The 24,459-nt window shown below is 43.9% G+C and overlaps 1 protein-coding gene across 1 annotated transcript in view; it reads right to left on the bottom strand.

Annotated features, from left to right (window-relative positions):
* drosha (drosha ribonuclease III) overlaps positions 1-24,459 on the bottom strand; it is a 127,483-nt gene that overhangs the window by 60,952 nt on the left and 42,072 nt on the right. Inside the window, exons 18-22 of the mRNA XM_080515355.1 lie at positions 15,047-15,185; positions 14,562-14,622; positions 14,184-14,243; positions 9,086-9,185; positions 4,988-5,090 (exon numbers count right to left, since the gene is read on the bottom strand). Coding sequence (XP_080371481.1) covers positions 4,988-5,090; positions 9,086-9,185; positions 14,184-14,243; positions 14,562-14,622; positions 15,047-15,185 — 463 coding nt within the window. The remainder of the gene's footprint in view (positions 1-4,987; positions 5,091-9,085; positions 9,186-14,183; positions 14,244-14,561; positions 14,623-15,046; positions 15,186-24,459) is intronic.

A 24,459-nucleotide genomic window follows, 5' to 3' on the forward strand; every position in this document is an offset into this window, starting at 1 on the left:
AGAACGACCGCAATTTTTCAAATTTAAAGCAACTTCCATTTCTCTGTCGCAGGTTGCAAGAAGGAGCAAAATGTAGCTTTTGACAAATAGTTACCGTTTTGCCGAGTGAAACTTCATTAGCACCAGATTCCTACTGGGGGGATGAGTTGATGAAAAAAAACAAAAACAAAACAAACATATATGAAGTTGTTAATGATATGTGCATTAAATGCTAAGCTAATTTAGTATCATCTTACTGGTCTGGCCAATGTTTCGATGAAATGGGGCTGGATGTGGACCCTAAACTGAGATAAGTGCAACACTCCTGTTCTGGAGGCCTTTTTGGGAAAATGAGCTCATGTGGAATATGATTTCTTTAGTTTTATTAAATTACTTTTGTTTCTCCTAATACGTCCTATTAGATTTGTCTTTCCTTCCCTTCCATCCGACAGGGAGCGTTGTGTCATCAATAAAGCACAAGTTACAAATAACAAGTCTGATAACATCCGATAATGTCATCTTTTAGTCGTGGCTAAAGGTCCTGCAAATTAGTTTTTGGACTGTATATGCCATTTTGATGAATGATTACCCCAAATGTTTTATTCATTGCACCTTGAAATCTTTGCCTTGAGGATTTGTTCCAGCAGCAAAATGGAGCTGGGCGGTTTTCTAACTTTGTAATGAACCCAGAACAAGAAACTCTTGGAGTGCCAACCCCCGACCTGATGAATTAGACGATTCGCCATGGAAATTTGATGCAGGTCAAACAGAACGCGGCGCACCGACTCCTGAGTTCTTCCTCCTCGACTGTGTGGGCAGAGTATCAGTCATGGCCAGAGAGGACCGGCCGGCCCCCTAATGAATCTCCACATCTGTCACAGGTTTAATGCGGACAGCCATGCTGAATGTACAGTGTTATGTTTGGGAATAGAATTCCAATGTCTGTGAGCTTTCAGTGACCAATAAAAAGCCAGAGTCAGGGGCATATGAAACACCAGCGGGCTGACAGTCACATTAATAACCTGGAATGAATTATTCAAAAACACTCAGGCTCTAATCCATCAAATAATATATTAAGCCGCTCCCTCTCCGCTCAATGGGGACTGAAGCAGGAGACGGACACGGAAAAGCAACGGCGGAAAATAATCAAATAAAACAAACAAAAACATGAAAATAGAATTTCGGCGACACAAGACGCTCGAGAGAAACATCTTAATTTTTCAGAAAATGAGCGAGGAAAAAAAAAAAAAAGAATAAGAGAAAAGAAAGAAGTCGGAGGGAGGGAGGGAGGGTGGTGTTCGGAGTGAGAAACCAACTTCGTGACTGCTGCTACCATTCGCAGCAATTAACAAAGGCAGCGGTACTCAGTCAAATGAATACACCGGGCGCATTGTGTATGAATCTGATATTCAGCAAGTGAGAGATAATCCTTTCTCTCCGTTCTTTTAATAGGAAGAGCTTAGAGAGGGAGGCCTCACAAAGGTTCACCATCTGTATCCCCCATGGCTGCTGGCAGCGTATAATCCACAGATCAACTGTACAAGGAAATTAGGGCCATAAAAACAGAGTGGGGGCCTCCTTTCTTCTCCTTTCCATTCTTTTCAAACAGTTCAGTAGGAAGGAAGCGACGTGGCTTATCGGTGGAGAGGACCTGAGAGGGAAACGGCAGGGCAACAGGCGGCTGCAGAGTTTTTCTATGAATAAGCGGAGGGAGAAAGTGGTTTTCTAAAGACGAGAGGGGGGGGGGGGGGGGGGGGGGGGGGGGAGAGGGAAAAAGTAGGCGAGAGGGGTGAGAGAGGAAGGAGGAGGTGGTAGAGAATAGGAGGTGCGCAGGCCAAAAGAGCCCAAATGAGAATGGCCCACTCTGGCAGAAGTTAATGACAGGGGATCAGAAAAGCAAGATTTCCATTCAACACTTTGAATTATTCAAGGTTGCGGGGCACCCATTTGCATTGCAGATGTCTTTGCTTTCCCTCTCTCTCTCTCCCTCCCTCCATCCTCCCTCTTTCTGGAGCGGGAGAGAATGGCCCTGCCTCGGGGTTAGGAGATAGACACATTCTCCAGCTCGGCAGCGGGGAGAAGCTCGCGCCCATGCAAAGCAGGAGATTATCTGCCATTTCCAACACAGAGCGGGTTCAACGGTCAGCGTGGCAGAGAAACAAATAAAACAAAGGTCACAAAACATGCACCGTAAGCCGGGAGAAGCTATCTGCCAGGGCCTTGGAAATATTACGAGCGTGTCATATTCCATCATCGCTGCTCAAAAAGAGAGAGAGAGTGAGTGTGGGAGAACGGGGGTGGTGGGAGAGGGCCCATTTGGATTCCATGCATGTTGCGCGCTGGAGGGAGGAAAGTGGTGAAAACGATGGTGACTGCAGACAACACGTCCGTTGTTGCCTGATGCTTTTGGGAAACGGTTTTGGCGTCTTTGTCACACAAAAGCGGCGTGCGCTGAGGATTAAGTGACAGCACGTGCCAGCGAGAGAGAGAGAGAGAGAGAGTCGGAGGACTGGAGGGTGAAGATGAGGCGGGTGGGGGGGAGGAGGAGGAAGGAAAGAGATGACAGTGACAGCATGACTCATCATCTGCATGGCACATCTTTCACCTAATAACACCCAAACTCCAGATCACAGAGAGGGGGAAGATGGAGAGACGAGGGGAGGAGGGGGGGAGACGGATAGACTGCTCTACAACAAGGTCTTACAGGAGGCGTTTGAGCTTAAACACACACACACACACACACACACACACACACACACACACACACACACACACACACACACACACACACACACACACACACACACACACACACACACACACACACACACACACACACGCGCACGCACGCACGCACGCACGCACGTACACACACACGCACACACGCACACACGCACACGCACACACACACACGAAGCCGACAAAAGGCTGGGTGAAAGAAGAGTAGGAAAACATCACACAGCCTTCTGCCATGCAAGTGACTTTGAATAAATGTGATTGGTGTGTGTCTGTGCGTGTGTGTACATATATAATCATTTACACATGTGTATGCACATATGTTTTTGTGTGCGCGCACACAAAAAAAAGTGAGTGAGTACATTTGTGTATATACCTTTAAGCGTGTGAATGTGTGTTTGGGTTTGTGCACACAAATGTATTCATTCGTGTGTGTGTGTGTGTGTGTGTGTGTGTGTGTGTGTGTGTGTGTGTGTGTGTGTGTGTGTGTGTGCACATCAGATCAGGGTCTGTGCCCCTAAGCGTGAACATGTGGGCGTGTGCGGGACTAAAATGGGAGTTTTTGGGGAGTTAAGTAATCTGAAAGCGATCACCACAGAGTGCTTCTTGACAGGAAGTTTCCTCGCAGAGCCCTCTGTTTATTCATCACTTTTATTAAGTTGCAGGATAAAGGTAGGGGTGTGTGTGTGTGTGTGTGGGTGTGTGTGTGTGTGTGTGTGTACAGGGTCGCGGCGACAGCCACGGGACAGAAAAGATTATGATTTTGTCTTTGCCGATAATGAACCTGTACAAGTTTGAAGGCGCCTGGGGCCAATGTGATGTGGTGGGGGGGTGGGGGGGGGGGGTTCCAGTCAGCACTTTCCCATTGCTTCTTTAGCTGTGTTATTTTTCTCGATGCAAGGCGGGGCGTGGTGGTGGAGGGATGATAGAAACGAGGAGGGACTCTTTAAAGCCACCCACTTTCTGTATCTATCATCGAGGGGGAGCGGAGATGGGCCCAACTGGTTCAATCAAGATGGTGATAAGATGAAGAAAGCTGCCGACTCTGCAGCTCTCCGGGAGCGAGGCTCGGCTTAGCGCTGCCTGCAGGGCCGGATGAAGAGGGGTGGGGGTCTGGGGGTGAGGGGGGGATCCCAACCAGATGCTCCGAACCACTGCACAAACTATCAGCAGGCCGAGTGCGAGGAGAAAAGAAAAGGAAGGTGTCCAGCCAAGAGGTCAAATCACATCTCTGGGGATCAATAAGGCTGCGGAACGCTTCCAGGACCTAATGGAGGAGCCGCTGACACACACAGCCTGAATCACAGCGGGAACACACTCAAAGCATGCGAAGGAGTTTATACGTAAAAAGCATCTTTTGTTTCTTGGGACATTTCATTCTTTCCGAGTGCAGACGTGCCAGTGCAATTGGAAACATGAGAGAGATCTTTCATATTGTATCGGAAAACAAATCATCTTGTATTGAACAGGTATAAAAACCAGGAGAGTAATGTGAAGGTTGAAGTGATGTTATGTTTTACAAGGACATGAAAAGACAAAATGCTGAAACCCCCAGATAAACAACATTTCAGCAAAACATGCTGAAAATATGTAACTTTTTTCAGTGTTTATACGATTTTCTTTATTCATGTTTAAATGTGTTAATATATATGTGCACATATGTGTATAACTGTACATATACAATGAATGCATTTGTAAATATACAGAAGTGTGTGTAGTTTATGATGCAGCTATACCGTATGAAAGTATATACGCATACTATAAATGTATATTTTTTCCTTCATGTACATTATATATTTTTTTTTTCACTCACATCGTCTTCTGGTCGGCCATCTTGTCCCTTGCTTTAATCTTCACAGTCTACACACCATCGCATCAAGCCCCCCCCCCCCCCCCCCCCCCCGTTGTTCCTCTGTCTTCCGTCACTGAACCACCAAACCCTGAATAGTTTCTCTTTCTGATGTGCAAAACTAATAAATAAATTAAAATAAATAAATCCGCGAGCTGATACAAAGTCCAGCAAAGCAGTCAAAATGCATTAATAAACCCCCAATTATTTTTTTTGTGTTCTGTTTTTCCAAGAGCGGAGAGAGAGAGAAAGAGAGATGGGTATTTGTTTTCGGAATATGTAAATCCCCCCCCCCCCCCTTTTTTTTTTAGGGAATAGATTTCCATATTTAGTTCACTCCAAATGTATTTCCCCCCTTTTCTTTGCTGCTCTCCTGCATAACCATCATCTCCGCCTGCATCTCGGTCCCCCGGGGAGCCTCACCGATAAGCGCCTCAAAGCAGTTGGCCATAGCGTGTCGCAAGTCCGACTCCCGGCACAGATCGGGCCCGTGAGCATAGAGCATGAAGCGATCCAGCTCCAGTTTCTGTAAGAGAAATAAAAAAGACAAACACATTCATATCGGCACACAGCCGCTGACACCTCAGTAATAGCCACTTGAAAAAGTAATAGGATTTTTTTTTTCTTCTTCTTTTTTTTTTCTTTTCGGGAAGGTATTACACTTTCTTTATCCTCTCTGTGGAAAACCTGAATTAACCCTTTATAGAATGCTCACCGGATTATGTGTAAATCTGAAATTTAACCTCCAAGATGTTGTTGAAGAATGTTTCTGCACTACAAAACTTTGAATAAGTCTAAATACACACTATTACTATTATTTCCAGATATACAGTCGTATCTGGGCACGGTGGTATAAAAGCAAATGTTCAGTGACAGATGTGGAAAAAGGGGTTGTATTAAATAATCTCCATCTCCCTTTTCATACTTGTTGTGTGCCGTGTGGTATAAGTGAGTTAAAATAAATAATCCTTTAAGGATATTCATACATGAACTGTCTATAAATGTACGTATGTGAAGAGGTTATGATTCATACAGCCGATACAAAAATCACCAAATATTTCACAAATTCTTCTTAAAAAAGTTTTAAATTGGCTTAAATCACTCCACAAGATTACTTTTACAGTATTGTCCCACACTGCGATGTGCTCAATAGACAAACTATACTAAATATGACTGACACCGCATTTAAATAAAAACATTTTCGAGTGGACATGGAAAAGTGTAGATGTGTTTTGGGTGCCTGTTAACAAGACAATGGTGCTCGGAGCCAAGGTGGAAGTTTTCGAAAATGTGCCACGTTCATCTCGAAAACGAAACTTTTTGAAAACATTCCTGTTGCCTTAATATTGCGTCGTCATTTCAGAAAAAAACATGGTAAATGTTGCGAATTATGATCAGTTGCATAATAGAGGCGTACAAAATATAAGGAGGATGTAATATAAAGGATAAAAGGAGCCGAAAACCAACTTGAGGGAAATGAAAAATGATTGCATGCCCTTGCTGGAAAAGGTTTTCCGTCATGGCACCAACAGATGTGCTCATGTGTTGTCCAGCTGGGGCATGATGCACTAAGCCAGTGCAGGAAGAGGCTGTACACACACACACACACACACACACACACACTAATCCTAAAATAAAATGTGGGATCACAGCGTTGACCTTCATTCTCCATGAAAAGTGGCTTTTACAATGGCACGCGTCAACTCTGCGAACGAGTCGAGTCGCATCATCTGCTAATATTTTCACTCGAAACTTATTCGGAGCTTCGGAATGTGACTCACTGGGCCTCATAAAGCCACACACTCCTCCTGTTTATGTGCCAGCCGGATAAACGTGGTGATTTTCTTGTCACTTGCGTGGGAGACGCCCCTGAAACACGCTGCAGCTGCAGGTGCGGAGTCGTCTGGCACGCACGCCTGCGCAGGAGGCAGAAACATGAGCTCCAAAAACCACCAGTTTTACAAGAACGACCTTAAAATGTTTGCATCTTTTGTGAAACCAATTCTTTCTTTGTGTTCCGACATGTATTTGTGTCCAGCTTCTCTGAAAGACTTGAAGAGGCTTTGACAAAAGAACAAGAGGAAGAAGAGAAATGAGAGGAGCAGGAACTAGGATGAGGTCGAACAAGGAGAGGGAGGAAGAAAAAGAAATTCAAGTGCAAGAAGAAAAAAGGATGAAGAAGTAGAGAAATGAGAAAATGGAGGAGGGAGGAAAAACAATAAGGAAGAACAGATGGAAGAAGTTAGTAGAAGAAGATGATGAGGAAGGGAAGACATCAAAGAGGAAGAAGAAAAACATGATTTTTTTTAATCATGAAAATGACTATTATAGAAGATAAACACAACAAAAGTCATTAAATAACCATAAATGACCGCTATTTAATGGTTAAGAAGACAAAGATGAAGAAGATGACGAAGACTGCAACTAAGATGAAAAGAAAAAGAAGTACAGTGAACCCTGTGAAGCACCGGCCATGTTGCTCTCTTGGTTTCAGCTTCATCTCTATAAAACCCATTTAATTCACCTTCCTTTTTGTATTTATTGAATCCCTCTTTTACCTCCTCAATCAGCTTTACGTCATCGACTGACTTATACAACGTGGCCATTGTTGCAGCGTAATTACCCACTGGGATCATTTAAGTGCTCTATTCGCCCATCTTTGGGCAGTTTTTCTTTCAGATCTTGCGTTTCCTGCGTGTTTTTATGTGCTTTTAACTGCGAGACTGTTTGAACCCGGGTTAAATCTTTGAACTCCGGGTGAGCCGTGAACAACGGCTGATGAGGGCCTGTGAAACCGCCGGTGCGGGTTTGTAAAGATTTTTGAATAAACTTGGGAGATAAAAGTCCCGATATGGAAATATACATACGTTTTGAAATGAGACGGCGGAGCTGGAAAAGCAAACTAACTTTCATCAATCCATCCAGTTATCGTCTATATCCACTCTCTCCGGCTTAAGGTTGGAGGACGCTTGAGTGCATCACAATTCAATGCCAGTCGCAGCCCAGATCAACGTGTCAAGTGACGCCGCATCATTTCTGCGTTTTCATCTAAGAAAATGTTGAAAACTACCAAGAAATCTATCATACTAAATTAGAGCCAGAATACAGATCATATATGACACTATGTATAGTTGGAAAAAGTTGGAAAATTCCCTATTTCAGGTTACGATATTGTGTTTTGTGTGGTTGAGAACTGTTGCATCGTCATACTTCTACTGAAGGCCCCATTTACGAGAGGTTTCAATTGTAAACGAAACAATTACATTTCCGTGTTCAGTTGTCTCGGTTTCAAGAGTTGTTCCCAGTTTCACTTCAAATCTCTGCGTAAACTGGGCTAGAGTCATTGTCAATGTTGCTGAAATCCTTTTCGGCTTCTTTGGTGACTTTGACGGCAAAATGCCCTGCTTGATAAACTCCACTCATGAACAACCATGATAGAGGGCTGTATTCACGGTCATAATGTTATGGCTAATTAGTGTATTAGAACAGCAGCGGAGAAAAAAAAAGAGAAAAAGAGAAAAAGCAAGACTTCCAATCTGCATGGATTGCATTTAATGTAAATAAGTTGTTGAGATGCGTGATTCACTCAAACTTTCTGCAACTATTTCTCTGAGCCCAGCCAAAAGTAGCTGGAGTTGACTTCACTGGCAGCGCACTACAGACGAATACCCCACGAAAAACAGTCAGGGTGCTATTTAATTATGGCTGATAACTGTTGGTGGTATCCCTCCCTCCGAGATTGCGCACACAAATTAAAATCACAATTCATAAATACTCCAAACTCAGAGGGAACCCGTTCTGACTTTTAAGCCTCGCGAGTGAAGTGGCGGATTGTGCCGTTGCTCACTGAAGATATTCCTTTTTTTTTTTTTTAAAGATAATTGCAAGTGTTCTTGAGCAGACGGCTTTAGAGGAGCCTGGTAAACAACTTGGCAAACGTGGAACGCTGTATCACACTCACTTTACCGCGAGCGGCAAATTGAAACAAGCCAAACTGCTGCACGGCACTAATGCAGATTCGGGCGGCTGCATCTTTGTATTCAGCGGGGAGCGACATGAAAGATTGAAGTTTTTAATTGCTTTCTCCACATCACGGGACGATTATTGTTGTGCTCTTTACAAACGTGCCAGTTGAGTATGGCTCGGCTCGCCGACGCTGCCGGCCAAAGAGCGGGAGGGGGGGGAGGGGGGCAGCGATAACAGGAACTGGAGAGTGTTTGAGGAAGACCTCTAGGGGCCCCACTGGGACCCGAGCCCCACTTGTGTACTCCTCCAAAACAACAACCTTTTAACTCCAATTACAAACCTGAGGGGGCAAAGGAAAGGGTAAGGATGGCAGCGAGACAGAATTACTCGGCTCCCCTGTGCCTGCTTACAAAGAAAGCAGAGTCGTACGGCCAAGACGGGAAACAATAGGACTCTCTCTCTCTCTCGAACACGTCGGAAGACCTTACCCCACCTTACCCCACTCTGACCTGAGGAGGGAACTCTTGCGTAATGAGCTGGGGGGGGAGTCCATACCTTGGCCAGCATGGCGAGGTGCTGGTTTTGTACGATGGCCGTCCTGTAGGTGGCCAGGCCGCCCTCCTCCAGACTGGGGAAGAGGTAGTACAGGTGGACGCTGTGGACGGAGAGAATCAGAGGAAAGATTAGGAAACAAGTTTCAGGATAGTTCATGAAAATGTTTTTTTTTTTTTTTTTTTTTTTTTCAACTCACCGCTGTTTCTCAGACGATTTTGTATCATTAAGCGCAAATTCTGCTCTTTTACTTACAATCATTCGTTCCCCCAACTTGTATAAGACTTAAGGCCAGTTTACGCGACGATGCTTTCAAGTGAAGACGCGAAAAGCTTTGAAAACACCAACCTTTTGAAAATGGCCCCCTTCTGTTTTATCATTATTACTTGGTGCTCTCTCAGGTATGTCACAGCATGTCACCACCTGATATTTCATGCAAGGATGCTTTTTAAGCGCGACTATGACTACGACGATGAAAAAATATGACTGGTCAAATAAAAGAAAACAACCTTCTTCTGATCCTCTTTTGAAACATTCTTTCAATCTCAAAAGAAACACCAGATGAAGCTTAACAAGCTTGATATGTCGCGCTAACAAATCTGGATTTCTTAGTGGCTGGTTTCTGGGTAGAGCTGGGTTTAATGGGAGGATATTCTTGGTGCACATGAATCAGATCACAGACTTCATGTTCGCAACAAAATAAATGCCATGGAAGAAAAATCCAGATTCATCCAAATGGCTAAATATTTGCTAAATGCTGCCTCGTCCTGACGCTGTTCAACTCGCTAAATTCGTTTTCCAGAGATTTCCAACCCTTCCAGGTCAGTGCTGGAACCCCTGAGATGACCGCGGACGCTTCAGTGGTTCCACAGCTGGGTTCCAGCAGAGCAGGTTCCATTTTCATTACGGCCCATCGCCGGCCAAGCCATGGCGTGTCATTTGATTTAATTTGAGTTAAAACAGGCCATTTAATTCAGTCCTTTCTAATCAATGCAAAGAGAGGAAAGCAGGTGGCGTTCGGTTCCCCCCCTCCAAAATTCACCAGAGGGTCCATTTGTCAGGCTATTGTGATCTTAGTATGGAAACAAAACACTTGGAATTAATAAAAAAACCACTTAGTGTAATGGAAAAATAATTACACTGGCGACACTTGGGTTTGCTAGCAAAAGTGTCAGTCAAACACAAACTGCCTAATGGGGCCGAGAAGCAGTTTTGTTTTTTTTTTATGCGCAGAAAATAAAGTTTGTAGAGGGTTGAATCAGTTCAGCCTGTGAGCACGTGTTTCCAGACTGCAGCTGACTGTGCAGGGCATCCAAAGGTCATTAAGACGGCATAAAAACTGCAACCGTGGAGCTGAGAGCCCACCTTTCAGCCTCCATCCTCCACTACTGGGTCACCCTTTCCTGCCATTCACCTCTCATAATTATTACTAATTTAAAATCTCACCTGAGCTCGAATAATGCTGATGAAATATGTACTTCTGCAGAAGAAAGATCCCAACTCTTGCACACACTCTTAGTTTTTTTACATCATCTGCTGACCCTTGTGAAATAGAGAGAGAGAGAGAGAAAAAAAAATAAATAAAAAGTTCAACACTAAAAACACCCGCTCCCTTTTCCCCGTGTATCGGGGCATTTCAAGTGCGCAAAATATTCTGTTGGCTGGACGGCAGAGATGCTGATCGCCGCGCGCTGGAGGTGCACCGAGCAACTTGGCTGGATCTGCTGTACCCATTTAACTGGACAAGAGGCTGATAAATAATTCAGAGGGCCAGAGAGCGTAGGCCAAGCATGTCTCGTCAGACGCTAACAATCAAAGGGAGGGAGAGAGGCAGCAAGGAGGGGAAAGTGGCAAAAACATGCCCGGAGATATCCGGAGAAACAGAGGCTAACCGCCGCCTGCTCTTTGCTGCATTAAGGAGCTGGCGCAGTGTCCTGTGTATCCCAGTGTCAGCTCCTATTAAGCTTTAATCCCCTTTCCCGAGTGTTCGCTGTACTGGAAGTGTTAGCATCGAAGGGTACAAATTAAATTTCGGTGGCAGGAGTTGTGTCGCAGTACGAATAGAAGTCAGATATAAATCGACTCTTTACTTTCGGCAACCTGCACGTAAAGTCGGGTGTAAAAGTAAGTGCATCTCGGGGATAATGTGTCCCGTTTTCTGGGCCGTTGAACATGAAACTAACGCTGCGAGGAAAGTTGACATTTTCACCCAAAGTCTTGTCTGGGGCTGGGCTGTTAATGTTAATTCAACTGGATTCATTCCAGGTAGTATTCGTGAGAAAGCCGCTTTAAGGCCGTGTTTGCACGACGGCCTTTCTTGAAGTGAGAATAGAAAAACTTTGCTGTGTGTTCGGTTTGCATTTACACGACAACAGTGTTTGTAGTCACTGTAGCTGAATTAAATAGTTTTTAATTGTACTAATATTCTATATTATTTTCATAATATGGATACACAACTCTACATTAAACATGCATGTATTTTTTTTCACATTGTAGATAGGTCAAAAATCGGGGCAGAGTTGGTCATCGGAATAGTATTAGGATTGGGAGATGTGGCAATTGTGGCTCAGTTAGTAACCCGCATCCACGCACAATCTCGAGGCTGGTGATTTGTTCCCTCATCTCGACTGTCCATCTGTCGAAGTGTCTTAAGGCAAGACGCACAACCCAACATGGCGAGCGTGTCACTACGAGGTGAAGGAACAACGGAGAGGGCTTTTGGACTGCTGGAAGGATGAAGATGCATCATATAGGTAAAATGGAGTAACCAATTACCATTTATTTCAAATCCCTCCGCTGGCTAATGATGCTGGTGGGGAAAACTGAAGCCATCATTTGTCCTCGCAATAATCGCCGCCACTGTGGAGCCCCGACCAAGTCCCCTAATCCACCCAATGTCCCCCGGGGGTTGCAGAGTGGCTACCCACTGCTCAATCAGTACGGGTAAAAAGCAAGAGGACAAATGTCACTGTGGCATATGTGACAAATAAGGGAATTTCTTCTAAAAGAACCGTAAAATGTGAGAGAGTGCTTCTGCCTCATCCCCACGATAACTTGAACTTTCAATACCTGGCAGTTAGTCAATATTACCGTTCCCCCTGGTGGCACATTGGATTAACTCGTGACCTTGAGTATGGGAGGACTGGGTCCAATCCTGGATGTATCTGAAGTAAAAACTAACAAAGTGAATAACTTGCTGTGATACAAGTAGACAATGTGTGTTTTTGATGGTGGGGACGGCAACTCGAGGACAATTTATTTCCTGGTAGCGTTTGAATTTCCTCGCGATTTTAAATCATCCAGCAGTTGCGGTTAGAATCTATAGACAGCCTTAGAATGCAAGTGTTTTAAAAGAGGCAACAACAGGTGCATGGGGAAAAACTAAACGACTGTCACACCTCAACTGAGGTGAAAATGAGGTGAGAATAATTTGCAGCGCGACAGAAAGCGACGGGTGGAATTCCTATTTAAACCTTTGACATTTAGGCTCTGCTATTCTCATTGCAGCCCAAGTGTGTGCTGCCATCATGCCGAGATCTAAAGAGCTCTCTGAGGCCTTCACAAGAAAGGTTGCAGATGCCTCTGAGCCTGGCGAGGGATTGAAGGAGATCCCTGAGTGATTTGACATGAATTATTCCACTGTGAGGGAAATGATCGGAAAACGGTGGAGACTGCAAGCGGTTGCCGATTTGTCCGGGACTGAAAGTTCCTGTACATTCAGCTGAGATCAGGGTTAAACAGAAGGGCTGCAGGCCTTCCCAACTGACACCAGGAGGACGTCTATAACAACTTGGAGCCGTCGGTTCGAAGGCATGTGTTTGGATTGAAGGAGGAAGACAGAGAAGAAGCGAAATATCCACTGGATGAAGGTTCAAATTCCATGACAGGAAGGATGTGCGAGTAGTGACGAGTAGGAACGGGAAACGCTTTAGCATTGAACTGCACCACTGTGATTTCAAGTGTGATATCAAGGAACATACATGGGTGGACTTTTGAGAGAGGAGGTGGATGACAAAAGCATTAGGAAGAGGAGTGTGAAGAAGGTGATGAAGAAACATAATGAGGGCACAAAAGATAAAAGAGTAAAGAAAACCACAAAGATGAAGTCGGTGAAGAAGAACATGAAGAAGGTGAGAAAATTCACGATAAGATTAGTGGAAGTGAGCGACGACCAAGAAGAAGGAAACGATTAGGAAATAGAAGTTAAAGTCGAGGGGTTAAGAAATAGAAGGGGAAGAGGAATAAAAATGGAAGAAGGTGGCAGAGATGATGACAAAACAAATACAAAGATGACAAAGACGATGCTGACAAAGAAAGCTAAGAACACAAGCACGAAGGAGAAGAAAAAGAAGAACACGAAGAACATGGAGGCACGTGAAGAAGATGAAAAAGAAGAAACAGATGATGAAAAACACAAAAAAGAAGAATGCACTTCACTTGGAAACACAGTGGGTCACAGTAAAACAACCCGGCGGTACATCAGTGAACGCAGCTCCAACTGGCAGCAGGTTGCTTTCTTCTTCTTCTCCTCCACATATTTGGTCGTATCAATCTCCACCGAGAAGGAGGAGGCGGCGGCGGTGGCGACGTCTCAGCGAGCAGGTAGGTGGGTAGCCACCTTGCTCGGCAGTGTGTGTGTGTGAGAGGGAGAGAGTAATAATAGCTCCATATAATTAGCGCCGTGCTTAGGTAAGTGCCGGGCAGCAGCGTCCGCACTCACCTGGGAGTCAATAACACAGTCAGCATTCCAGACAGCAATTCCAGACAACTAATTGCAAGTTGTCATGGAGAATTTCAGGCTGTTAAAATAGAGGTGGGGGTGGTGGTGGTGGTGGTGGTGAGGTGACGGGCAAGAGGGTGGGTGAGGGGGGGGTGTCCCACATCCCAGTTTCAATTACCAGTAAATCACCGTCTTGAATGAGTGGAGAGTACGCGGAGAAGAGAGTGGCCGTGGCAGACGGGGATAGACAATGAGAGAAGAGGGGAGAGGTGGAGGAGAGAGACGTGGAGAGACGTGGGAAGAAAAAGGCCGACGGTGTTGTCGTCGGCTTCAATTAGCGCCGGCGTCTATCAAGAGAGGCGCGGGCGCTTCGCTTCTCACCTGGTGAGGAACTCCACGACGGCGTCGCCCAGGAACTCCAGCCGCTCGTTGTGATTGATCCTGAGGTTGGAGAAGGAGGTGGGGGGAAGAGAGAGGGAGGAGGACACAAGCACACTGAGGAGACACCGTCAAACATACTTGTGTATATTTGCATCAAGTCGCTCACCTGAGAGTAACCGGCAGTCAATAAAAGGCTGGCCGTCGACCTTAAAAATCAGCTCATTCCATTTCCCCCTGAGATATACCTTCTTCTTTCACAGTTAAAGTTAATTTTCTTGTCAGCAGGCCTGCTGGGTGTATTAATCACAGGGATCGTCCCTTTGATTGCCCCTGTGGTCGCTGATAGCGGGGGCAGATATGTGCCCGCGGGCTGCCTACCTGGAGGGGGATGGGTCGTCTTGGCCGAGGCGAGACATGATGTTAATCAATGTGTTGATTCCTGGAAGGAAAAGGAAAAGGTGCCCCGGAGTGAGCAGGTTAAGGAGCACAGTGCAAGAAAATGGCTCGACACAGGGGATGAGTTCCCTTGAAAAATAAGCGAAACATTTGGACAACTGACAACCTGCAACGAGAAACCTCAAATATTTGCACCATGCATGTGGTACAATAGTTTTGCTTTAATTTTGAAGGGTGCAGCATAATACAATAGTTCATTCTTGTGACTCATCTTACAAGTCGAGACATTAATTCCCTATTATCAGGCGAACAAATGCAAGAAAATACTGATACTGATGAAGAGCAAAGACGGTACCTAATAAAACTGTCACAGTGATATTATATGACGAGAGTAAAAGCGTGTAATGGTGATTTCCTCACCTCAAGCTATTTATTTGAGGTGAAAAGAGGAAAAAAAAGTGACCGACCTTTCTTCCTCATGTACATGTGGTGGACCTTCCGGTCTCCATATTTGGGCTGCCGGATGCCGCAGTTGGACAGCGAGTTGCGTGCGTGATCGGGATTCATGCCAAAGTTGAGGTGGTGACTGGGATGGGTCATGGCCAGCTGGAAACCAGGGAATAAGCAGAATAAAAACTTACCAAAAGTTCGGACTTTTTAAACCTTTTCGTCTTGTTTGGGTTTTTTTTTTCTCTTTTCCCTCAAGAAACCCAGATGTCTCGGCAGAGTTTGGAGGAAGTCAGTCGATGGAGGTGAAGGAATCAGAGTGTAAATTCACTCCTGTCCCTGGTGCTGCATTTCCTCAGCACCTGGGGGGGGTCATTTCTGAAAGTACCTAAACTATAGTGGCGGAGTTTGCAGCAGTGAGTCAAAGACAAGCTCTACTGCTCCTACAAATTTTGTACAACAATCTCTCATAACACTTGTGAAAACTGTATTAAAGGAAAACAAACTGGTTACAAAAGTCAATGTCTGTTATGTAAAAAAAAAAAAAAAACGTTTCCAGGACAAATTTGCCCAAAATCACCACTTGTGATGGACTTCTGATGATCCACAGGCAGGAAAATGGATCAAACCATCCATCCGACTTCTATAGCGCTATATCCTGTTCAGGGTCGCGGAGCACTGGAGTCTTGTTAACGGCGGGTAATTTCAGATATTAAGATAATATAATCTGAAATCAAACAGATTTTCTATTGCAGGTTGGACATTTTCCCCAAAACTGGAGGCGTTACAAAGCGTTGATTTCCACCTATGACTCCTGTAAATTACATTTAGGTTCAAACAAACTGGTGCAAAAGGAAGGAAGGAGCCTTTGATTCTGCTTCACAGATGGCACAACGGGAGACATCGCCGGGGCTGTTTATCACTTCTGTAAACAGCAAATGTGATATTAGCATTTCTAAGAGAGCCGAAATGGAGCTCACCTTTCAGTTAATCATCGAATTATAAGATTAGGATGGAGTAACTTGAGCAAATTACATGTTACTCCTCTTTTATGCAAACTTGTTTATAAAACAGCGTCTTGTGTTTGTGCCATTTTTTTTCCCCGTTCCACCTCTTCACATTTTGCTCTCCGACATCCCTTCAAATGCGGAAATAAAAGCCGGTAAATTCCACCGGCGGTCTACATTTAACAAATTCTCGCAGCTCTCAAGATGCAGTCGTGACAAAGAAGCTTTTAGCTGCTCGTGAAAACCGACCAGCCACAACATTACAACCACTGCTAGATAAAGTAAACAGCATTGATTGCCTTCTTTAAGGAGGCGCCTGTTCGTGTCTGGGATACTCGAGGCACTCGGTGAACACTCTGTCCTCAAATTCGACGCTGAGAAATGGACAAGTGGGAGGATCTGAGCGGGTTTGACCACGACTGGGTCAGAGCTGATCCAAAACTGACATGGTACATTGATGTCGGTGTGAAGTTGCAAGATTTGTTGTGCATAACTCCGTACGTAATGGAGACAGGGAGGCAATGCGTTGCCTGGAACAACCTCCGTGCAGCCTCTGCGTTGACGCTACATGCACATCCAGCATATTTCTATCTACGCATTCGGCACGGCACATACCGATCGTCCTACGCCCCAAGCATTATCACGGTGAACCATTTCACAACAAAAGCAACCTTGACGCGCACCTTCCGAGGGTTAAGGCACTTCATAGATGCTATACACAGCTCTATGCATACTGTAGATGCGCCAGTCGACGGAGGCCTTAAGGCCGCTACTTTCTCTTCCTCTGCCGTACACACCTGAGTGCAGTCTGCTTTTGTCTAGGAGTGGCTAAAGTGTGAAGGCAAAGAAGGAGGTGGAAGAGACAGACACACCTGGACTGAATGACATTTGACCGATTTTGTTAGACATCATGAGAATCCTGAATTTTGCTCATGTGGATTTGAGTTGTAGATAGCCTATAGTCCTGGTTTTTTTTGATAGATATTGTAAGAGTCCTCCAGCTTATTGTTGGGTTGGCCATTCTCCACTCCCCCCGCAGTTGGCGGGTACCTACAATCCTTTTCAATTCATCTAAGTGTGTATGGATTTTTTAATTCATTAGTTTAGGTGGTTGGCTCTTTTGTTAAGGATCGAATTGAGTGTGGTGCCCCATTCTTAAGTTATAGTTCCTTTTGAGTACAGCCATATTAATTTTTTTCAAGAGGTCGTAACAGTGCCCATGCTGACTTCTATCTACAGCTCAAAGCACCAACAATGGACGTGTGAGTGACGCTGGGCCATGAAGCAATCGAACAAAGTACTTTGGTCTGATGGATCTTGTTTATATATATATATATATATATATATATCAAGAGAAAGACGGCGGTGGAGGCACTGTGATGTTTTGAGCAATGTTCTGTAATGCCATCAATGTGGATGTTACATTGAACGTAGACCCTTTCACGGAAGCAATATTCCCCGATGGGCTCTTTCAACAGGATAATTCTCCTTGACATGTCACAAAAAAAAAGACTGCTTTGAAGTGAACTTCCAGGACTTGCTGAAATGTTTGAGATGAACAGGTCTTATTGCTCTATTTCACAACCTCCAGGACTACAAGGACCTGCTGCTAACATTTCGATACCAGATACCACAGCACATATCCAGAAATCTACAGGAGTCCACGAATAGAGGGAACAAAACAGTGGAACTATTGACAATAATAGGCCGGTGCTTATAATGCTATGGCTGATCGGTGTAGTTTCAGGATATGAGGGGCCAGCATAGGAGTGGAAACTAAATTTAATTGACGCCACCACTCACGATTAAACAATATTTAAAGTTGTTGTTGTTGTTGTTGGCATACACTTTCAAACCTGTGAGAAAAACGGGGGAAAAAAAAAAAAAACATTGCCCTGAAGGAAACGCATTAGTCGACACTCCGCTTTGTTTGAAAAGAGGACAAAAACTGCTGTGCCTAGAAAGACTGTCTCGGCAGAACATCTCCGGCTCGCTGAGGGAAGAAAAAGGGAAAAGATAGGGCTCAGTAGGATCTGTCAAGCCTTTATCAATCTTACATTAGGAGAATGTTAATCTCAGCCAAAAAAAAAATAAAAAATAAAAAACAGAACGAAATACTCCAACTACTCTCCCCCCCGGGCTTGCTTTTCAAAATGCTTGTCTCCTTTCCGCCAACTTCAAATCAATTTCAAGCTCCAATGAGATATATATGTAAAACGTTAACAGAGAGGTTTCAATATTTATAGTTGCTCAAGAGGCCTTCAGCTTTGTAGCCTTGAACACAGAAGTGACAAATTCAACACCGATTGTGTTTTTTTTCTTCCTTTCTTCCTTCTCCTCCTTTTCTTCTCCCTGTGGTTAAGAGTAACAGCATTTGAGCGGAGGGAGTAAAAAAAAACAAAAACGAGTTATTTGACATGACACAAGCAGAAATCTTGCGATTCTCAGCGCCGCGCTGACAGTTTGATAAAAAAATATAAATAAAAACAACAACAACAACCGCGTCTCTGCGCAATCTCCACCCTCCCCCACCGCGTGGTGTCAGATACAAGTCAACGGCTGCCGACTGCAAAGCCTCGACTACACAGTTTGGTACTCCGACGGAAATGTATCAAGCAAAAACACATCGGCTGCACTGTAAACACTGCAGATCCCTCACAGTTAACGTCCTGCAGCAGTATTGGCTTTCTGCAGCCCAATCCGTGGAGAGGATTGACATCTGCAACTGTTCCTGTCAACATAATGGCTGCGTAACGTATCGGAGTGATTTGGATTTAGTGATCACTGCCTCGGCTGCTGCTCAACCGCCTTTGGCTAAATAAAAATAAACATCATCGCTCAGCTGAGAGCGGCGGACCTGACTGAAACGGCTGTTTTGTTGGGTTTTGTTTTGGGTTTTTTTTTTACTTGTGCACCCACATGCAGGGAAAGTGATGGGCCAACTATCTGCTCGGCGAACAGACCTCAACAATGCAATTTTACATTATTTATTACACTGTAGCGATAAACCAGTGGTGGTAGGTTTAAAAAAAACAAACTGAAGCCGTCTTCATGCAGACAATATCGAATGAACTTTGAATAAGCCCTAGTATTATGACAACTGGCCTCAATGTAATATCTTGCCATTACTTACTGAATGAGGCGTCGTCTCCCTAGACCTCTGAAGGGAGGTGTGCTGCTGAATGTTAGTAGCAGATCTTTTAAATGCAAGAAGTGGTGAGGTGGCGCCTCCATAGATTGCACCTGTTTGTCCAGCACATCCCACCGACGCTCCATTGGAATGAGATGTGGGTATTACGCAAAGCAATGCGTTTTCACTTTAAGCCATGTGTAAACGGGGCCTTCAAAGCAGACTTGAGGCTTCAAAGCAGAACGTAGGCCATAGGCGTCACACTGCCTCCATTGGCTTCTTAGAGTTAGGATTGTATGAGTCTTCTTCCCATAATGACACCAAATGTTCCTCAGTAAAGTGACACGCATGCGCCCAGCAATCCATGTGATGAATAACAAAATCTGAGACCGTCAGACCAAAAGACTTTCTTACAATGATCAATGGCCCCGTTTCGGTGAACGCGCCCCCCCCCCCCCCCCGTTGATGCTGGGAAAAAAAATAAAATGTCAGCATGGTGTGTCCCGACTGCTCTGTAGCTTCATACACGACAAACTGTGCTGCTCTGGGTATTGTGGCAGCGTCCTATCAGATCCCGCGTGAACATCTGCAGCAGGTTGAGCTGCAGTCGCTCGTCTGCTGGACTGAACCAAGTCGGAGAGCGTTCACTCCCCACCTGGCTCAATGACACTTTGCTGCCCATTATCCAGCTACCTGCCTTCCCTTCCTTCAACCACTTTTGATCCACACCGATCAGAAACACCCCACAAGGGCTGCAGGCTGGACCCATTTGGAGACGTTCGGGTTTCTCAAACTCAAATGCTTACCCCGTTGCCATGTTCTTACTTCTAACACGTCAACTTTTAGAATTCTTCTTCTTCTTTTTTTTTTTAATCATTTGAAGCCTTACATAGCCCACCATGGGCATGTGCAATGATATCCAATGTTTTTCACATCACCTGCCAGTGGATTGAAACACATGCACATAGTTTGGAAGAGATATATCTGTAGAGTTGAGACTTTTACAGATTACACAGAAAAAAGTTGTTGTTGTGTATTGGGAAGAAGAGCAACACTATTGTCCATATCCAGTTAGTTTTTTTTCCCCCTTACAATGTGAGAAAATAAATAAATTCAAGGGTAAATAAACATTCATATGTTTTTGAGTATAAATCCATGACCACAACTATCCTTGGGGAATACATTGAACCCAAATGTAGAGATGAACCCCTCAATGGGTGTATGGAAATAAGTTATATTGCAGTATTGAGATTGACAATATGGCAATAAGGAAAACGTACGATCAGGGCGCAATTGTTGTACAATATATTTCTTTTTAAAACATGAAACAGGAATGTTCATTCAAAAAAAAAAAAAAAAAAAACAACCCCCACAAAAGTACAAAAACCTGGCATTGCTTCTCTGCCTGCCTGTGAAACAGCACTTAGGACAGCCCTCAATCACATGGGTGGGCTTGCTTCGCCTGGAACAGGAAAACAATTAAACGACACTACTTCAGGGAGTCACAGTCGCATTCACGCGGGCGCGCAAACAAAGCGAGCGATGTCAGAGCTGAGGACTGGTACAGCTAAATTATTGAGATCCTCTGTGACTGTCAGCATGGGTCAAAAGTGAGGAATTGGGATGGAGCGACGGGGGGGGGGGGGGGGGGTGGTTGGTGGCTGAGGTGGGGGGTGTTCATGAGGGGGGTGGATCTGTCGAATGAGAGGAGTGTGCGGCGACCGTGAACACGTCTTTGCAAAAAAAAAAAAAAAAAAAAAACGGCCCCGCCTAAGTTTTAAATGTTAAATGTTTAACAGGGAGACTCTCAGAAGAGGAGCTTCAAAGGCCTGTAGCCGGGCGGAGGAAGGGGAGGGAGGTGGTGCAGAGTGCTGAGGGGCTCTCGGGCTGGGTTGTTGTCAGTTGCCTCATGCCAGCATCACATTGTCATTCTCTGCAGCGGCAGCAGCGGGCACACTGCGCCCTCAAACGCACGCAGTAGAAGTATGGTGATTACACATTTACAACATACGGTATGTTCTCCCCTATGTTCTTGCCCTTTTCATTAAACATTACAGAGAATGAGCTGGAAACAAGCATTGATTCGTGCACAGACCCACTCCAAGCCTGCGGTTCCCCAGATGATCAGCTGTTTCATCTCTCATGGAAAAAAAAAGGGGGGGGGGGGGATAAATTCTCATTACTTTAATGGGGGGGGGATGGCTCATTACCCTGCGTAGCCAGAACAAAAAAAAAAAAAAAGAAATCCAGCTGTCTTCAAGCCAGAATGGCCACCAAAGTTGGGCTTTTCTCTGCAGAAATGCACACCTGAGGCCAAGGCCATGTGACATTAGCATTAAAGGTACTAAAAGGAGAATTTATGGAATTACACAACCATTCGGACTGTTTACTTTGGTTGTCAAGAACTTCAGACATCTTTTTTTTTTCATTGCCAACCACCAGCGTTGGGGGGGGAAAAAAAAACCCCTTTCATTCAGTATTAAGTGGTTATGCAGTTGTTCTTCCATCAAAAAGATTACATCTATAAATAAATATGTATAAATATATATGAACATACTCCTAGAATGCTTCTTACTCTGGCAACTGAGGCAGGTTTCCAAGAGCTTGCTAAAGCCGATTGTATAATTTCTTTGCAAATCCACATTTTTCAGTCACAATTTGTGACTGAAAATGAACAAAAGTAAAAAAAAAAAAAAACTTCAAACTTTGTTGAAGAATAGTGAAAACGGAAAACTTTCATTGCGTTTTGGGAGTCTGTTTATACGACAACGGTGCTCAGAGCCACTGAATGTGCTATTTCTTGAAAATGGCTCCTTAGGTGAAACTTTTTGAAACTATTAACATGGGAAACACAACGTTTTTTTAAATGCTGCTACTGTGCATGGGTATCCAGATTGCAAACTTGATTAGATCCTGCAAATTCAAGACAAACTAATATTTTCCCCACTTTGGAAATTATCTATTACATTTGTAAATGTTATGAATAAAAAAAAAACAAAAAAACATGCACCTTAAAAGTTTGTTGACATCAACTTTAAAATGTCGTCATAATGTATATGTTATGAAAAGCACTTTTCTAACTATCAATCCTCTGGGAGAAGCAACACCAAGAGCCTGTAAATGGACACCAGCCTCATTACCTTTCCAGCTGCTGCCGTCAACACCTAAATGGAGTCAACTTGCTAATATGTTTTTTTTTTTAGGTCTGCCTCGTCATACTGCATATTTTATAACATGTCAAACTGACTTTTTAAAAAGCACTCAGGTTCAGTTTGGGAATTTTAACCGTCACATAGAATAAATATTTATGATATTCAGGAATTTCTGCTGTGCAGAGTTTAGCATTTAGCTGCTGCATGTCAAGTTGGTACCGCTGCACTTCCAAGATCAACTCCAGAGTCGTGAAAAGTGGTAAAGTATGTAACTTGCCACTTTACAAACGACAGCAACTTAGACTCACGAGAGTTATGCCATGGATGCCATGCTGTAGCATTGAAAAAACAAAACAAAAATCATCTTAAAAAAAAAAAAAAACCAACAACAACAACTCACAAAAAACCCTAAAGCAAAACACTCGTTTGCCTTTCTCGAGCTGAGCATTCTACTTTTTGTGCCATGCTATCACCGTCTCCCAACCCAGCTAAGAATTGCTAACAGAAGCACCCTACTTAGTGATTTATTGGCAATAGAAGCACCTTTCCAGCCTCGGGCATCTGATATACACACTCCAAAGACAGATTTTAAGTAGAGCATTCCCCTCGAAGAACCTCAATCTGTTGTCTGAAAAAGTTTGTTCGCCCTGACATCACACCAAACCGAGGGCAAATTAATTCAGAGCACACGAAGCGCCTATCAAAGTACAACTCATCTGTAATGCTATCAAAGAGTTTTTTTTACCAGATTCCACTTGTGTTAAATGAGTAGACTGTCACAGGAAAACATTTATCTCATTAAATGTGATCGCCCGAACAGAGGAGAGGCAAATGAGAAGTGATGGCAGATCAGAACTTCAGACTGACTGGGAGCACGGCTGTTTGAGGAGGCACCACTGTACTCCTCGCTGTCTAAACCTCTAAATATCTTGCTGTGTGTGTGTGTGTGTGTGTGTGTACAATAGATGAGGACGGTGTTGTGAGTCCAACAATAATGATCCCAACTTGGGTCATTTCACAGATGAAGTCGCTGGCTGTGACTGACACACTTGCTTCCTGCTGGCCTCACCTTTACACTGAATCAAGTCTCAATTCCAAACTTAGTCCTCAAAATGTGGTTAAGTTGATAGAGGTGAAACATGCCCATACACACAATAAACACCTTCTATATTGTTATGGCTTATTCAGGATGTTACATTTTTCTATGCATTCACTCAAAACTTAAGTAACTACTTGATTAATCGATTACTTGACTCATCCTATCAAGACTGACTTAAGAACAGATCATCACTTAAAAATATAATCACTGTGATTGTTCAGGTGAAGGGGGGGGGCTTTTTAGTTTTAACATGTAAAGCATTTTGTGCTGTATTCAGTGTAAAATAAAAGATTTTTTTCAATACATTTCTCCAACATAGGGACTTATCTGTCGTAAAACTATGTCCTTGTGATGTAGGTAAGTAAACAGACTCACAACAATGCAGATAAAAGCACTTTCTCAGACATAGACATGTGCAAATGCACCTTACATTGACCTACATTTCCCACAGACTTGCTCTAAGCTCAGTCCTAACCCAAACCAGCATATAAACTTTAACCTAAACAAAACCATCATCCGACCAAATCGTGAATGTCAGTTAACAAGTGTACGTCGCCACGATGTACACAAAACATTCCATGGGCTGTTTTGCATTGGGGGTAATGTTACTTTGCCCTCAAATTAAACTCTTATGTATCTAACTCTAACCCCTGCCCATAGCTTTTATTAATCCTTAAATGTATTCTGTTTTCAGCTAAAAACTCAATGATCCACAAATCATTATTGTCCTTCTATTTGAGTCCTCATGAAGTTGTTGTGTTAAGAGATGTTGGCCCTGCAATGTGGACTAAACTTGCACAAACACACACACAGACGTTCAAAAAGTAATGGTATCAACACATTCGTGGATTTAAATTGTGATGACAATATTTGACAGGAGATGGATTTTTTTTTTTTACTTTCCTGCTGTTAACTCAACAGGCACATAGACATTTTCATCCATTATGTATGAAAGTCCATTAACTTAAACTAAGTCCACCTACATTAAACAAATTTTTTTTTTTTTTACAATTTTAACAATAGTCCAAACATAATCGTGACAACA

The sequence above is a fragment of the Blennius ocellaris genome (genome assembly GCF_963422515.1).
Source record: "Blennius ocellaris genome assembly, chromosome: 19".
In the NCBI taxonomy this organism is placed as follows: domain Eukaryota; kingdom Metazoa; phylum Chordata; class Actinopteri; order Blenniiformes; family Blenniidae; genus Blennius; species Blennius ocellaris.